The sequence below is a fragment of the Durio zibethinus genome, chromosome 10 (assembly GCF_047325235.1).
Source record: "Durio zibethinus cultivar Kanyao isolate XHJ-2024 chromosome 10, ASM4732523v1, whole genome shotgun sequence".
Classification (NCBI taxonomy): Eukaryota; Viridiplantae; Streptophyta; class Magnoliopsida; order Malvales; family Malvaceae; genus Durio; species Durio zibethinus.
Genome location: NC_143171.1, coordinates 25,473,415 through 25,492,075, shown reverse-complemented (window position 1 = coordinate 25,492,075; position 18,661 = coordinate 25,473,415). Strand labels below are relative to the sequence as shown.

Sequence of the window (18,661 nt, the reverse complement as noted above, 5' to 3'; positions counted from 1 at the left end):
CTTTATATGACTCATATGTGACTCTTATGAATGATGAGCAAATTTGTAGCTCTACAAGATCTATGAAAAGAGATTTTCGGAAGAAAAATGTCTTTGAGCAAATATCTCAATGGAAAATTGCATAATGTGGTTTATGCAAAAAAGAAAGAAAAAAGAAAAAAGGAAACAAAATCGAATTAGTATAAGGATGTTATTCGAGATTAGAAAAAAAATTAATTTTCCCTTAGTCATAAACATTTAGGGTGCTACATAACCAAACAAAATATTAGTGTTTTTACTAATTGCTTGTTATTTTTATGTTCTAAAAAAATTTTTTTTTTGTAAATTTTTGTTTTGTAACAAAGCCCTTTTTTTGTATTTTTTTCGGTTTGTTTGAAACACACAATTTTTTTCTATTTTGCACATTTTAGAATTATTATGATCCTTAATTATTCCAAACTTTGGTGCCTTCTATAATTGGATTGGCGAGGCTCTACCTATGGTTGATCTCTTATGGCGTATTATATGCTTGGTTTGGATCGACACACATCTAAAGGTTTCCAAATTATTCCTTACTATCATCTATATTGGACTAGTAAGACATCTCGATTCTCACCCATTACTGACTATGAATGAAAATGGTTCAGTTTGAGTGAAAGTATTTCACTTACCATTGCAGAGGTTATCACCTCACGAAGGCATAAATACTTTACTTCCTCCTGTAAGGGATAGAAACCAAGTATAAAGCTCATGCATGAGATGCAAAGTTTTATTGTGTGAGGGAAATTAACACAAATGCCTTATAATTTATTGAGAATCATATACATAAAAGAAAATAATTTAAAAGAGATGTTAATTATTCATTATTATTATCATATTGGTTTTTTTTTGTTTTTTATTTTTTTAAACAAATTCAAAATCAAGGGAGTTAATGTTAGATACTGGTTAAGATGTTAAATCATAATTAATTTTTGGCCTAATTCTTAGAAATACTTCCCCAACGAAGTTGTTAAACTGTCATAATAATTTTAAAGCCACTTGACAAATTTAAAAATAAATGGAGTTTCCACTAATCTTTTTTGGCTATGTGTAATTGGTTACGTTTTAAAAATTAATTACAATTTATTAAAAGATAATTTTTAGGTTTGTAAAAACAGTTTAGGTTTGAAAGTTGATTATACATAGAGAAGAATTAGTACCCCCACAGCGCCTATTAAAAAATGGTACCAATTAATTATATGTTATCCTTTAATTTTCAACAAAAAGGTCTAAATTTTGGTATTTAAAAATAATTCCCTTGACTACCTTTATTAATTTATTTTCATTTTTATTTTTGTTATTTCACCCCTTTTTTCTTTTTTAAAATTTTTTCTTTTTTAAAATTTTTTCTTTATTATTATTATTATTATTATTAATAAATTTTATTTAAAAAAATTAGAACCTTATTATTGAAAAAAACTCTAAAAATGTTTCAGTACGTTAGTAACATTGAAAGAATTTTTCTTACTTAAGGATTTCTTAGGAATCACTATTTGGATTTCTTTAAAATCTTGTCCTCGGAGGCTTATGTCTATTTTTTAAAAATTAAATGATATGCAAGTGATGCAAATGATTAAAAATTAGGGTGCATGTTTTATTTATTTCTCTTTTTTTTTTTAAAGAAATTTGTTTATTGATTTTTTATTATATATTTTTATAGATTTTTTAAAAGAAAAGAAATATTTTTATTGTATTGAAATTTATTTTTATAAATATTCCAATATACTGGTAGTATTAAAAAAATATTTTAACCTAGGGATTTTTTATGTATCATTATTTGAATTATCTTAGAATCTGATCATTAGATAAAAATTTTTCTTTTTTCTCTGTTTGTTTACGAGTAATTTTTTTAGAACAAATATAGTTTTTCTTTTAGAAAAATTTGTTTATTAGTTAATGCATTTTTATTATTTACTATTTATTTTTTTAAGTTGAAGAAAAAGGAATTTTTATTATTATTTAAACCTTTTTATAAATATTCTAATACTGTAGCAGTATTTAAAAAAATCTTATCACATAGAGATTTCATAAGAATCAGTTCATTAATTTCCTTAGAATCATATTGTTGGATTCCTTTTCCTCAATTTTTATTATTAATTTTAGTTAAACTTTTTTTATTTTATAGAAAAAAAAAAGGAAATTTTCATTATTATTTTATTTCTTACTTTTTCATTTTTCATTTTTATTATAAACGAAACTTTTATTTTTATTTTTTAATGAAATTTAAAATTATAAAAAAAATTTAAACTCTATTTTTATATAAAGAATATTTTGGAACATAAAAAAATACTATAAAAATATTAATAAAAGAATAAAAAAGTAAACACAAAATACAAAAAAAAAAACCTAAACTAGACCGGTCAATGATCTAAAGCGGTTCAGGTTCAACGGTCTATAGCTGTTGCCTGTGATTCAAGTGGTCTGGAGTTGTTTTTTATGGTTCAAGCTGGTTTAGATATGATTTTTTGAGGTTCAAGCCAATTTAATACCAATTCAGTCAAACTGATCAAAATCTAGTCAATTATCACATTTTTTAATTGAGTCACGCAAATCTCGGATTGATGTCATAACATATAGATCCGTGAACTTACCGTTAGATATAGATTAAAAGAGTCGCTACCAATCTTTTTTGTTTAGATATGATTGGTCACCTGATAGAATATATCATATTTAAAGAGAAGTCCAAAAATTCACTTAGGTATTTTTAAATAATAAATTCTTGTCCATAAAATCATATTTTAGGTTCAGAAACACAGTTACACGTGAAGAAGGTTATAACATCCATCCAAAGGATGATATTAGTTTAATTTCAAATTATCCAAACCTTAAAATATTCTTATAATTCTACCAAATTGTTTAATTATTATAAACTAATCCTAAATTTGCTCTAATAGTTTGATAGCAATTTAAAATAATTTTTTCACCTTAAGAGTATTCATAAAGACTAGTGTCACATTCTGAAGAGGTTTTATTGTTGGGTTCATTAATATATTTTTATTCAAGAAAATAATTAATAAAATTTACCAATAGTTTGATAAGATTTACTTTGATGTAGATCTCCCAATAGTTTGATGAGATTTTCTTGTAAATTTATTTTTAGAAAATGTATTAAATCTTTCAATAGTTTGATAAGACTTAATTTAAGATGCAAATCCTCCAATAATTTGGTAGGATGAAAACAATATATTTTATTAGTAATTTTTTTTATAAAATTGATTTATGAGGTTCTCCAATGATGTGGTAGAATTCATAAAAAATTTAAATTTATGAAAAATCCTTCAATAGTTTAGTAAGATTCATGAATTTATTTTAGAAACATTTTTTGGTTATTATTTTTAAATAAATAAAATAAAATTCATAAAGGTATTTTTAAAAAATAAATAATAAAATTTTCAATTTAAAGTAATGACTAAAATAGTAATTAAAGATGAAAAAAAATAATAAGTAAAAATAAAAATTCTAAAAATAAAATTAAAATAAAATAATCAAATCAAATCAAAATAGAAAATAGGATGAAAGAAAAGAAAAAGAAAAACCTGCGATTGGGTTAAGCTTGAAGCGTGGATCTCTACGTAGGTCACCGGGTTCAAGCAAAAACTTCAAACTTCAACCAAAAAATTCATCCTAAACCTAGAAAAGTTTTCAGATTCTTAAAAACCCAATAGAAATTTCAAAATAAAAAACCAACAAAAAAACCTCAGCAAAAACTCATAAACTCAACAGAATATGGAATCAAACTTAAAAATTAAAACCCAAATTTAGGAAATTGACAAATCAAATCAAATTCAAAATGAAATAAATTCACAGAACCCAAAAAAAAATCTCAAAAATTGCTTGAATGATTTCTGTTAAAAACAGAAAACTAAGATCCCTAGTATTTTTCCCCTTTTTGTGTGTGGTTAATTAGTATTTATATGGGGCCTTCTGCTAAGAATTTTAGGGATTTGCATTGAATGGAAAAGATTGCAAATTTGATTATGCTTTGAATTGATTTTTTTCTTGATTCTCTTTAAAGCTGATTTAATTAATTTCTAGAATTGTCTTGATTTTCCTTGATTTTTAGAATCCCTTAAAATTTCTCCAAATTAAATCTAACTTTGATTCTCTGATTTTGTTTCTTTTCAATCCTCCTTTAATATCTAAAGATATCGTGTTTAAGTTTTAATTATCGAGATCATCCTTGATTAGTGCTCAAATTACTCCACATGATTAATGATTTATGATAAAAATTTAGAACCAGATATATAAAATACTAAAATATAAAAAAAGAGAAATAAATAAATAAGACAAACAAGATATAAAAAAGAAATGTAGGAAATTGAACTATTGGGCTTGGATTAGATCTAGGCTCAATTGGTTTGAGTCTCAAACTAAATAGGGTGTCTACAGCTGGGTAACAAATTCACGTGGATCCTTCCCTAACCAAAATAACATCTTTTTAACTCTTCCCTCTCCTATGAGAACCAAAATTTTTTTCAACTAATTTCTTCCCCCCTTTTACAAAAAAAAAAAAAAAAAAAAAACAAACCTCAAAACCAAAAAATTTCTTCCACTTTTTTCCCAAAAAATGATGGGTTGTCGTCATGCACTTTTGTTCATCGTCATCATCGCCAATCACCAAAAAACTTCCAAAAGTCACCAAAAAACTCCTATCAACCTCTTGATTCTCATTTTGAGCCCCGTTTTTCAAAAAACTCTCTCCAAATACCAAGATCTGTTCTCAAAGTCTCGGTTGAAAACTCCTTTTCTTTTTGTTTTTTCATTTTTTCATTTTTTATGGTTTGTTTTTTTTTTTTTTAGTGTTGATTACCTGTTCCAAAGGATGTGGATTTTGTTTTTTACTTTTATATTAGGAAAAGGTTTTTTTTTGTTTGACAGAAGATTTCTTTTATGGGTGTTTTTTTTTGGTAGAGTTTTTCCCTTATTCTTTCTTCCTCTTTGTTTTTTGCTTGATCTTTAAATTTATAGAATTGGGAGGGGAGATGAAATCTCATAATTTTTGAGATTCTGAAGGGTTTTCATAGGGTCACCAGTGGCCTATGTGCTACCTAAAAAACTATCGATGTGACTTTTTTTTTCCATTTTAGCTTAAACTAGATTTTTGAAGACTTGGCCTTATTTGCCATGGCTGAAAGGGGAAAGGGGTACAGGCAAAAGGGTAGGGTGGCTCATGGGTTGCCAATGCCATGCACGACACCCATAGTCATAGGCCCTTTTTTTGTTTTTAATTACTTTTTTATTATTTTTATTTTATTTGCTCTTTTTTAAAAAATAAAAACTTAGCAGCTTAACTGGATTTTGGGCCACAACTTTGGGCCAAAGATAAAATTCTAGTCTTAAGCCCAATTGAAATAAAATTTGGGCCCAATATCCACTCAATTGAAATCAAGATCTGTTTTAGACAATTCGAACAAAATTGGGTGTTTACACATTTCTTGTGCAAACAAACCATCTATTAATTTATTTTATTTTTTAAAATATCTTTTAATATATTGGTAAGATTTTCTATCAAAGATTCTCCTCCAATATATTGGTAGGATCTTACGGAAACTATTCTTTTTCTTTTAAATCTTAATTAAAAATCATAAAGTTCTCTAATCTATTAGTAAAACCTTATTTTTAAAATCACAAGCTCTTTAATATGTTGGTAAGGCTTTTTGAAGACTATTTTTTTATTTACCTTGAAATTTAATTTTTATGAAAAACTCATAAGGTTCTCCAATCTATTGGTAAAACCTTATTTTTAAAATCACAAGCCCCCCAATATGTTGGTAAGACTTTATTCTATTGAAGAATTCATTTCTTGGGAATTTAAACCCTCCAATATGTTGGTAAGGTTCATTTTCATTCAAAAATTCATTTTTTTTTTAAATTTGAAGCATATATTGGCAAGGTTTATTTTTATTCAAAAATTCTTTTTTAGAAATTTAAACCACCCAACATGTTGGTAAGATTCATTTTTTATTCAAAAATTTATTTTTAGAAATTTGAACCCTCCAATATGTAATAAGATTCATTTTTATTTGATTTGATTTTATTTTTTTATAAAAATTATTTACAAATAAATAAATACATAAATAATAAAATAAATAAATAAATAAATAAAATAAACAAATAAATAAACTACTAAATAAATAAAAATAAATAAACAAATAAACAATTAATAAAGAAAATATACAAATAAATGAAAAATAAATAAATAAATGAAAATGAAATTATACCAACAAGATTGACTCGGTTTAGTGGCTGAGAAGGTGCGGCTATAAGCACAGAGGATAACAGGATATGGCACGGCTAAAGACTAGTTGGCTCGGCTTAGAAGCTCAATTAGCTTAGGAGGATTGTGAGTCGTTGGGTAGTGCGGTATGGTTCGAATTGGGTCAATGCAAAACACACGGATCTTAGGGTTTAACCTTACTCAAAACGACACCGTTATAGGACATTGTAAAACTTGCAAATTTGTTTTTTCTTTCCTTAGATTTCTTTTTTCTTTCTCTCCTTTCTTTCCCTTTCTTTGCTTCTCTCTCTAAAGCTTATTAACATCGATCAAAAGCTTTGTCAGTTTTTGAAAAATATTGTTGAAAATTGAAAAAAATTGTTAGAGAGTCATCGAAAAATTTGAAGTTTGTCGAAATTTTGGTTGGGTTCTAGAATTTCTAGAATAAATCTTAGAAATTTAGAAAAATTTGCTCCAAAACATCAAATTAGACTTTTAGCTCCTGAAATCCTTAAAAAAATACCAAATTAAGTTATCGAAAAATTTGAAGTTTGTCGAAATTTTGGTTGGATTCTAGAATTTCTAGAATAAATCTTAGAAATTTAGAAAAATTTGCTCCAAAACACCAAATTAGACTTTTAGCTCCTGAAATCCTTAAAAAAATACCAAATTAAATTCTCTCAACTTAAAAACTCTAAAAAATCCTTCTGCTAAAAACTTTTCTCTTTTTCAAAATTTTGGATGCTCTTTATTTTCTCTCTATTTGTTGCTGCTATCTTTCTTGTTAAAATGCTATCTCTTATTGTTCACTATGCTTATTGTTGCGTGTGATTGTTGTGTGATGATTTCAAATCTATTTATAAGGGAAGATTTAGCAAAATCTCAATTCAATTAGGATTAAATTTATTTCAAATAAACACCTAGATTATCTTTTGAAATCAATCCTATTGTTTATCACCTAAGAAAATATCATCCAAACTTCATCTATTTGATTTTTTTTAAAAATAATTAGATAATTTAAAGAAAATATAAATGGAATTTGAAGATAAGGATATCAAAGAAATTAAATAAAATTAAAAATAACAAAAAAATAAAAATAGATAAAGAAATAAAAAATAACATATGTATATATAAATTTAATAAAAATAAAATAAAATAAAATAAATAAAAAATTCAATTTATAGGTTCGGACTTTGAGTAAAACAAGATGTTTGTAGTTATATAAAATAAAAAAAAATTACTATCACAATGAAGGTAACTATTGCTATTGTATCCGTTACACCGATAATTATTATTACATTCACAATCATAATAAATTTAATGTGACCGAAAACGTAACCATGACCTTAACCAAAATTCTTCTCCACAACATTTTCAGGCAACGAATGGGTGATTGTTACTGCAGCCACTAATAATCTTCCTCACTGTGTGTAAGTAAACGAGAGATTGAGTATCTGTATGCCACCTAGATCCAAGTCAAAAAATTCCAAGAATACTCATGGCCGATTAGCTGCCAAAACCAACAAAAATCTCTATCTTTTACTTTTCTCATTTATTGCCTTTTTTACTTTTGATAGTGTATTTTTTGGGTTTTAGGGAAATTAGTTTCTTTTTGGTTTTTTTGTGATGGTTTTCGAATGAAAATAGAGTAGGACTTTTTTATTCCAGATGGAATTTGATGAAGGTTCTGCGTATTTGGCTATTTAGGTGGGTGTGGTGGTTTCGGTGAGCAAAGTGTTGAAGGGGTTTTTTGTGTTTGCTTTTGGGTGGATGACGGTGGTCATGGTATAGCTTTGATGGCTTTTAGATGAAATTGGTGACGAGTTTGGGTTCTTTGCTAAGTGGGTGTGCTAGTAGCACAAAGGTACTGTTGGTGATGGTAACAGATTTTGTTTTTGAAGTTTTTTTTTTTTTTTTTTTCAAAATTTCCCCCTCTGTTGATTTCTCTGTTCACTTTTATAAGTAGTTTCAAATTTTAGGTTCATGAGAAAAAACGAAAAGTAGGTAGAAATATGCGGGGTAAGAAAGAGGGTTGTTGGCAGCTTAATTTCGACTGCAATGATGGCTGGTAGGGTGGCTTGACGATTCAAGGGATAGGTTGGCTGAATTGCAGGGCTGGTAGACATTGTTGCTGGTGGTTTCATGCACGGTATCTACTTGTGATTTGATTTTCTTTCAATTTGTTCATATATTTATTTTATTAAAATTTTTATTCCTTTTTTATTTAATATTCATTAATTAATTAAATTATTTATTTAATTAAAATGCTATAGATCTCAACCTAACTCTCGTAAAACGAGAAATTTTAGCATTGTATTATGGAGTTTGCCTCTTACCTTTCATTTAATTAAAGCATTAATTTGATTGCATGAGTCTGGAAGTTTGGGCTTTAAGCCTCAAATGACTTTAACTTTTAAACACAAAAGATCCATTTAATTAGAAGTGGATTGAAATTAAATTTTGGCCCATGTGATTTTAGATTGGAAAATTTGGACTCAAGATTATCAAGTTTGCACAAGTCCAATATCAAACAGCTCTGATTAGAAAGCTCAAATAATCAAAATTAGGAACATCCGAATAAAACTCGAAATCCATTTTAATTAATCCGGATGTTTAAACAACCGCTTACTTAACAGTTAAGCAATGACGTCACTTTTCTTAAATTTAATAGTTGGTACAATAAATAACCCAATAGAATGCCAGACGACTTGCAAGGGGCGTTACCTGTCAAATGTCAGTTACCATTTACGCTGCATAAAATGAAATCACATGAGTTTTCCCATCCCTTTGAAAGTATTGCACATACTCAAATCTCTCGTTTACACACGCACAGGGGGACACCGTCAAGGAAGATCATCAATGGCTGCAGCCGCGATCACTCATTCGTTGCCTGAAGATATTGTGGTGGATATTCTGGCAAGATTGCCTGTCAAATCTCTAAAGTGATTCAGGTGTGTTGGTAAGTCTTGGTGTTGCTTGATTCAAAGCCCTCAATTTATTACTGCCCACTATTCTTTTAGTAACAACAAGACCTGTCTCCTCATCAAACAACTGAATTTTATACAGAGAAAGACTATGGTCTCTTTTATTTCCAATCAAACTCTTGATGTTGTTGCCAATCTTGATATACCATCCTTTACCGATGATCCAATGAGTATAAATATCCTAGGTCATTGCAATGGCATAATTTGTCTTTGTGACTGTGTTAGTGGTATTCTTCTGTGGAACATTGCGACTAAGGAATTTAAAATTCTCCCTATGTGTCCTTTTGAGTGTCCGCCAAGCTATGAAAATACCATTGATGTTATCCTTTGGAGTGTCCGCCAAGCTCTGAAAATACCATTGATGTAGCTGGTCTGGGTTATGATTCCAAGAGAGATGAGTATAAAGTAAATAGGATTGACACATTTTGGGAGGGTGATTTCGACAAAGTCCCCCGAGGTAACCGAGTTGCTTTGTACGACTTAACTACTGATTCTTGGAGAAAGTTGAATGACAACTTAACTGCTGAATTCTTCCATAGTTGTGGGAACGATCAAGTCTACTCCAACGGATTTTATCACTGCATGGCAGTTGTTGATAGTGAAGAATTGCTCCTCTCATTTGACATGAGTGATGAAGTTTTCGTCACAACACCATTCCCTGATGGGAGATTGGGTAAGAACTGTAGAACAACACGCTATCTTACCTATTTATTGGAAATCAACGGATCACTTGGTGGGTTACTTTGTCATGATTATTATGTGACAGATGGCTGCTATGATTTATGGGTGTTGGGTGAACTGGGTCTAAAGAACTCTTGGACAAAATTATTCACCATTGAATCTCTTCCTCCTGCCACTACACCATTAGAGTCGGCAGCGATGGTGAAATCTTCTTTGTTAAATGTCGTAACGGTCTTGAGACCGTCAGACGTAAAAATAAGTTTAAAATCGAAAAAAATAAAAAAAAGAGGGAGTCGTCATCAATCTTTATTAGGGTGTAATTGGCTACCCAAAAGTTTATCTTTTTAATAAAATTATAAAAACGAGTTTAAAGTCTATCAAAAAGATAAATTTCGGTCTGCGAGAAATCAGGTTGGGTCCGAAAGTCAGTTACGCGTGGGGAAGGATTAGCACCCTCACAACGCCCATAAATTGGTACTATTTAATTATGCGCTATTTTCAACGTTGGATAAAAATGGTTTTAATTTGAAATTTAACATTAATTCCCTACATTTAAAAATATTTTTGCTAAAATTTTTATTTAGGAATATTGAGAAAATCTTTAAGTTAAAAAATTATCTTAAAATTCTCCAACATCTGGGCAGAATTTAAAATAACCATTTTCGCTTAAGATTTAACACAACAATCCTTAAAATGAAATAACACTCTTTACAAAAAATTATTGGTGACTCTCCAACATCTAGGCAGAGTATCAAGAATTATTTTTTTTTTAATGTTATTTTATTTTATTTTGTAATATTTCAAAAAGATTTTTTTTTTAGTATTATTCCTTTTTTAAAAAAAATATTTTATCAGTAAATTAAAGAGAGAATAATGCAATCAATTATCAATGATAACATGCTAATGTATATCATGCTAATGAATGTCATGTAAAATGAAATGCAATTTAAGAGTTGGATTCTTAAATATAATGAGATCATCCCGACTCTCCAACATCTAGGCAGAGCTTAGGTTCGACTGTTTATATTTAGGATCCCAATTTTTATTATACTTTTATTTATTAATCTTATTATTAATGCGATTTAAGAAATCGTGTGAAAAGACTTCACAAAGTAAAATTTCCTAAATACCCCATCATCTAGGCGGTATTCGGGAACAAATTGCTTCAAATAGAATTTTCACACGTGTCCTTAGGATTTTTTTAGGACTTTGGATTTCAAGGATTTTGAATTTTAAGGGGTTTTGGATTTAAGAAGATTTTGAAAATTAAAAATTAGTGTTTAAGGTTTAAGCAAAACACGAACATCTCTAAAAAAAGATCCCCATCATCTAGGCGGACTTTCGGAGCAGGTTCAATTTTTTTATAATTTTTTAAAAATTAATCAAAAAATTTCTTATGTTTATTTATGAAAAATTATTAACAATAATTCCTCAACATCTAGGCGAAATTATTTTTTTAGAAAAATATTTTTATTACCTCCAACATCTAGGCAGGAAAAATAATAAAAATTATTATTATTTTTTAAGCATTTTAATATATTTTTAATTATTATTTATTTTTAATTTTATTATTATTAAAACAATTAAACATTTATTCCACCAAATTTAAGAATTTATCATGCATAAATATAAAACTATATTTAAAATAACAAAAATAATAATATATAAAAAATTTTAAAAATTCAAAAAAAAATTTTTTTACCTGAACCGGACTGGTCAACGATCGGTTCGGCCGGATCGAAAAGGGATCGGTTCGACGCGCGGTTTAGCTGAACGGTCTACGGTTCGATCCGGCTCAAACCGGTTCAATTGGACCGACAGCAGCTGTTGGAAGAGCAGGTCAACGAGTCGGGTTGCGCGGATCCCGGGTCGAATCCGGGTCCACGCGCGGATCTCCCTAGCCTAAAACGGTGTCGTTTTGGCTTGTTGCTTCCTATATAAGGTTAAAAAAAAAATTTTTCAAGTCATTTTCTTTGTTTCAGAAACAAAAACGGGGAGAGAGAGAGAGATGGGGGGAGAGCTGCTGTCGCCGCCGGACTACCGCGTCGGCCGCCGCCTAGGTTACCGCCGGCGGTGGTCGCCGGTGACCGAAAATGTCAAAATGCTTCCAGAAACTCCTTTCAACGAGATTTTTCTAGATCCGATGTCCGTTTTACCAGAAACGGCCCCGATCAGCGTAGATCGGGGCTCAAAGTTTCTGTTTCCTTTTTCTTTCTCTCTCTTTTTTTTTTATTTTTATGAAAAAGACACTGATGATTTCTTTGCTTGTTTACAGGGCTTTCTGGCGCTGAGGTTCCTCCCTACGGGAAGGACTGTTTGACTTTTTTTTTTGTTTCTGTTTTTGTGTTTCTGTTTTCGTGGCTGGTGTGGGTTGAAGGATTTTCTTTGGTGTGTTTGGGTGTTCGAGAGGGTATTGTAGGCAGTGTGTCTGGAGGTGAAGAACTGTCCGAAAGATTACGAGAAGGGATCTCTGAGAGAGAGGTTGAAGGAGGTTCAAGAGGGCCTTAAGGGGGTTCGAGAGGGCTTCCTCCTTTTTTTTTTTTTGAAAGGGTTCAGATCCGTATTTGAATGGGTTCAAAAGGAGATCTAGGTGGCTGTAGGGTAGTTAGTTGGTGGCTATAGGGTGGCTATAGGGAGGCTGGTCGGATAGTTGGTCAGGTTGTTGGTTGGGGGTTGGTTGGACCAATTCGACGTCGTACCAACCCCTTGACTTCTGTCTTATTTTCATTTCTTTTGTTTGTTTATTTTTTGTTTTTTGTTTGTTTTGTTAAATATTATTATTATTAAAATAAAACAGTAGACCCGGACAAAATTGGTGTCTACATTAACGAAGAAAGCAACTTTCTGGCGTGGCATCATCGAGATAACAAAGAGATAAAGACACTCCAATTTGAAGGAACTGCATTAGAGCTAGCAATGTATACAGAGAGCCTAGTTTCTTTCAGGGGAGGAACTGCATTCAACCATTAATTTTCATTTGCTGATACTTACAATTTAGTTATGCTTTTACACAATGTTCAACCTTTTACTATCAAGATAAACTGTATTGTTACCTTTGCATTGAGAAACATCTGTTAGATTTTCTTCTCTCATTTTCTTTTATCTTACATGGCATTCAATTTTCAGTCTTTGGTTTTCTAATGAATATATAGACGTAGGCCATTGGAGTTTCTTGCTATTGCCTAAAGATGGTAACGTCAGTGGTTTTTAGATGGATTTCATGGCTATTACAAGGGTGAATGCTACCTGGAGTCGATAGAAAAGTGCCAATTTGATTGACGGAACCTCACTTGTGCATCTTTGACAATATAAACAGTACAACAGGTTTTGTTGTTTTCGAATAAACTTGGGGGATTAAGTACAAATTTCTTGGTTGTGCTTAATTTGTCCTAGTTAACGCATCTATTTTCTTCGTTTTATGTTTAAAGTTGATGGTTTTGATTAAAACAATTCGTGGTGGAGCTTAATTAATCTAACTTTGGCCTTTTCTGGCTTTGTTGAGTTGTCTATATATCAAATTTCGTGGTAAAACTTGAACTTTATAATTAGTTTTACACTTGTAAGTAATTTTGATTGAGAGAATCAATATATTTGTATATGTTTAATATTTATTTAGTATACGTGAATCAATAAATTGGCTTATTACTATTTAAGGTAATATTGCTCTAGAGAGTCAAAATAATTTTTCGAACAAGAATTCCTTACAATTGCATTGTGTATAAAATTAATTTTCATTGGAATACAATTTGAGCTCAGGTTCAGTTTGAATTATAATAATTTATTAAAAATTATTTTTAATTTAAGTTTAATCTTTTTGAAGCCTAGGATCATGAAACTAAAAAGGTTGGATTTATTTATTTATTTGGTGCTAAAGGTTGGATTTATTTGCATCGCTATCGACGCAAGCAACCGGGTGAATATAAATCCTGTGGTAATAATTACCTTATGTATGGTAATAATGCTATTGATAATTGAGATATCTAAAATCATTTTCAAACAAGCGAAATCGTAGGCTTGCACTATGAGTAAATTACTATAAAAAACAATAATTTTATCCTTTTAAATCAGGTTTTTTTAATTTGATGATCGATAGAGTGAATAGATTAATTTTGATTTTTTTTTAATAAAAAATTTTCTTTGTTAATGCACATATTGTGATGTTAATTAAGGGGTATTTTTTTGCTCCACGTCATTTCAAAAGAGTAGCTCATTAATCAAGTAAAGCACCATCAAAATTTGCCAAATAATTTTGCTAGTCGTTAGTATTAACATATATAAATTATAAATGATGTTCAAATTTTAGAGCTCTCAGTAGGAGTACTTACATGATATCTAGTAGCAAGCTATTGACCAAGAATTAGACGGTCCAAGATTTATAATTACATATTTTAATTCCAAATATATATCCAGATAAAAAATTCTGTACAATTCTTATATGCATTATTATTATTATTATTTTGGTTACACTTATATGCATTATTAAAGATTACATAATAAATGCCTCGTGAAAAGGTTATTTTACAATAGTATCCAACAGTTGGCCTCCACCAGCAGCGTTAGCTTGAGTTTAATTAGACTAAATTAGACTATAGGCCCCACCCTACTAGAATATATCTATTTTCCCCCCTATATTAGTCACTTAAATGAACTTTGATAAAAGGGACCATAGTCTTTCCATGTATATAATTTTCATATTTGATGAGGAGGCATGTATTGTTTTTATTAAAAGAATTGCGGCTTCTATTTAGCAGTAGCGACATTTTCTGCCACCATTATTCACCTACGATGGGGTTGTGAACGGTAATTACACTCACAATGGAGTTTTGTAACATCAAATAATGGCATAACGATCAATAATAATTATATCGAGATGCTATAGTAATTTTTCATATTTTTTAAATCAACTCATACAATAAACAAAATCAAACCAAAGAAGAAAACCCACCCTAACTTCAAACAATTAAATTAAAATCCAATAAATTTAAGCCTTAATCAAACTTTAAGAAAAAAGAAATTAATTCATGGCAAAAACACAAATACCCATTTTTAAAAATTTGAGTCGCGGATGGTTTAAAAAAAAAGTTCTCATATAACCTCCGTACTCGTCGACTTTCGGCTATGCTCTGTGTTGTCTTATCCAATTTTGATTTTGAGAGGGATAGATAAATGAGACATGTCGGTTTAAAATCTTTCCAATGAGAGACAGTGAGGATTTGAGCAAGACATGAGGGTGGTCGGTGACTCAAAATGGGGAAGAAAAGTAGAGACAGAGGAGGAACAAGAAACAGAGAAAAATGGGATTGGCATTTGGCAAGCTGAAAACTATGCTGGCATGCTCTACTACTAGCGAGAAAAGAAGAAAATGGGTTTGGAAGAATTTGGTAAGACTGATATATTTCACATGGTTTTAAAGGTTAAAATTGATTTTTTTTTTCGATTTTGGTGAATGATTTGAGGGAAAAGTAAATATGGATGGGAAATAGATATTTGAGAAATTTTTAGTAATTTAAATAAAATTTTAAGAGGAATGTTAACTTTTAATTAGTTAATTTAATTTTGTATAATTTAATACATGTATAATAATTTAATTTTAAAAAATTAATTTTATTATGTAACTAAGTTTTTATGTCGGTGCTTTGCACGATTAATTTTGTAACATAAAATCATAACAAATGTGCAAATGGAATTGACAATATGGTTTCAAGAGTTGTACCAACAAAAACATAATAATTTATTTATTAAAGTTTATAATAATTTGTTTTTTAATACATGAAATTGTAACATGAAAAATGTCAAACTAAATTATTTGTGAAAATATACCATTAAAAACGTTTTCATACACAATGTTTTATATATGATATTTAAACCTATTAACGTTTTTTAAAATCACAATTATTAACTCTTATGGTGAAATCTCACAAAAAAGGCCACATACAATGAGCCATGATTGAAAACTTTCGACAAATATAGGTCAACATATTTCGATGATTGTACTTGATTTTTATGAATTGTCATTGCGTAGCATGGCTTCTGTTGATTTCTTTGTTCACTTTTATAAGTAGTTTCAGATTTTAGGTTCATGAGAAAAACCAAAAAGTAGGTAGAAATATGCCGAGTAAGAAGGAGGGTTGTTGGCAGCTTAATTTCGACTTCAATGATGGCTAGAGGGTGGCTTGGCGGTTCGATGGATTGGGTGGCTGAATTGCAGGGTTTGCAGACACTGTTGCTGGCGGTTTCGCATCCGCGTTTAATTTTATTTTATTTTTCAAAATTTTCTTATTTTTATTTTATTAGAATTTTTATTCCTTTTTTATTTAATTTTCATTAATTAGTTAATTAAATTATTTATTTAATTAAAATACTATAGATTTCACATCAACTCTCATAAAACGGAGAGCATTAGCTTTGTACATCGGAGTTTGCCCCTTACCTTTCATTTAATTAAAACACTAATTTAATAGCATGAATTTGGAAATTTGGGCTTTTAAGCTCCGAATGGCATAAGCTTTTTAACTTTTAAGCACAAAAGACCCATTTAAGTAGAAGTGGATTGAAATTAAATTTCGGCCAATGTGATTTTAGATTGGAAAATTTGGACTCAAGACTACGAAGTTTGCACAAGTCCAATATCCAACAACTCTGATTAAAAAGCTCAAACAATCAAAATTAGGAACATCCGAATAAAACTCGAAATCCATTTTAATTAATCCGGATGTTTAAACAACCGCTTACTTAACAGTTAAGCAATGACGTCACTTTTCTTAAATTTAATAGTTGGTAAAATAAATAACCCAATAGAATGCCAGACGACTTGCAAGGGGTGTTGCCTGTCAAATGTCGGTTACCATTTACGCTGCATAAAATCAAATCACATAAGTTTTCCCATCCCTTGAAAGTATTGCATATACTCAAATTTCTTGTTTACACACGCACAGGGGGACACCGTCAAGGAAGATCATCAATGGCTGCAGCCGCGATCACCCATTCGTTGCCTGAAGATATTGTGGTGGATATTCTGGCAAGATTGCCTGTCACATCTCTAAAGCGATTCAGGTGTGTTGGTAAGTCTTGGTGTTGCTTGATTCAAAGCCCTCAATTTATTACTGCCCACTATTCTTTTAGTAAAAACAAGACCTGTCTCCTCATCAAACAACTGAATTTTATACAGAGAAAGACTATGGTCTCTTTTATTTCCAATCAAACTCTTGATGTTGTTGCCAATCTTGATATACCATCCTTTACCGATTATCCAACGAGTATAAATATCCTAGGTCATTGCAATGGCATAATTTGTCTTTGTGACTGTGTTAGTGGTATTCTTTTGTGGAACATTGCGACTAAGGAATTTAAAATTCTCCCTATGTGTCCTTTTGAGTGTCCGCCAAGGTTTGAAAATACCGTTGATGTAGTGTGTCCTTTTGAGTGTCCGCCAAGCTATGAAAATACAATTGATGTAGCTGGTCTGGGTTATGATTCCAAGAGAGATGAGTATAAAGTAATTAGGATTGACACATTTTGGGAGGGTGATTTCGACAAAGTCCCCCGAGGTAACCGAGTTGCATTGTACAACTTAACTACTGATTCTTGGAGAAAGTTGAATGACAACTTAACTGCTGAATTCTTCCATAGTTATGGGAACGATCAAGTCTACTCCAACGGATTTTATCACTGTTTGGCAGTTGTTGATAGTGAAGAATTGCTCCTCTCATTTGACATGAGTAATGAAGTTTTCGTTACAACACCATTCCCTGATGGGAGATTGGGTAAGAACTGTAGAACAACGCGCTATCTTACCTATTTAATGGAAATCAAAGGATCACTTGGTGGGTTACTTTGTCATGATTATTATGTGACAGATGGCTGCTATGATGTATGGGTGTTGGGTGAACTTGGTCTAAAGAACTCTTGGACAAAATTATTCACCATTGAATCTCTTCCTCCTGCCACTACACCATTAGGAGTCGGCAGCGATGGTGAAATCTTCTTTGTTAACGAAGAAAGCAACTTTCTGGCGTGGCATCATCGAGATAACAAAGAGATAAAGACACTCCAATTTGAAGGAACTGCATTAGAGCTAGCATTTTATGCAGAGAGCCTAGTTTCTTTCAGGGGAGGAACTGCATTCAACCATTAATTTTCATTTGCTGATACTTACAATTTAGTTATGCTTTTACTCAATGTTCAACCTTTTACTATCACGATAAACTGTATTGTTACCTTTGCATTGAGAAACATCTGTTAGATTTTCTTCTCTCATTTTCTTTTATCTTACATGGCATTCAATTTTCAGTCTTTGGTTTTCTAATGAATATATAGACGTAGGCCATTGGAGTTTCTTGCTATTGCCTAAAGATGGTAACGTCAGTGGTTTTTAGATGGATTTCATGGCTATTACAAGGGTGAATGCTACCTGAGTCGATAGAAAAGTGCCAATTTGATTAACGGAACCTCACTTGTGCATCTTTGACAATATAAACAGTACAACAGGTTTTGTTGTTTTCGAATAAACTTGGGGGATTAAGTACAAATTTCTTGGTTGTGCTTAATTTGTCCTAGTTAACGCATCTATTTTCTTCGTTTTATGTTTAAAGTTGATGGTTTTGATTAAAACAATTCGTGGTGGAGCTTAATTAATTTAACTTTGGCCTTTTCTGGCTTTGTTGAGTTGTTTATATATAAATTTCGTGGTAAAACTTGAACTTTATAATTAGTTTTACACTTGTAAGTAATTTTGATTGAGAGAATCAATATATTTGTATAT

At 30.3% G+C, this 18,661-nt stretch overlaps 1 protein-coding gene across 1 annotated transcript; it reads left to right on the top strand.

The window, feature by feature from the left end:
• The first annotated feature begins 16,699 nt into the window (after positions 1 to 16,699).
• On the top strand, positions 16,700 to 18,034 carry LOC149516597 (F-box protein CPR1-like). The gene has a single exon (XM_089766291.1). The coding sequence runs from the start codon at positions 16,700 to 16,702 to the stop codon at positions 18,032 to 18,034; it is 1,335 nt and encodes a 444-aa protein (XP_089622417.1).
• Positions 18,035 to 18,661: the final 627 nt, after the last annotated feature.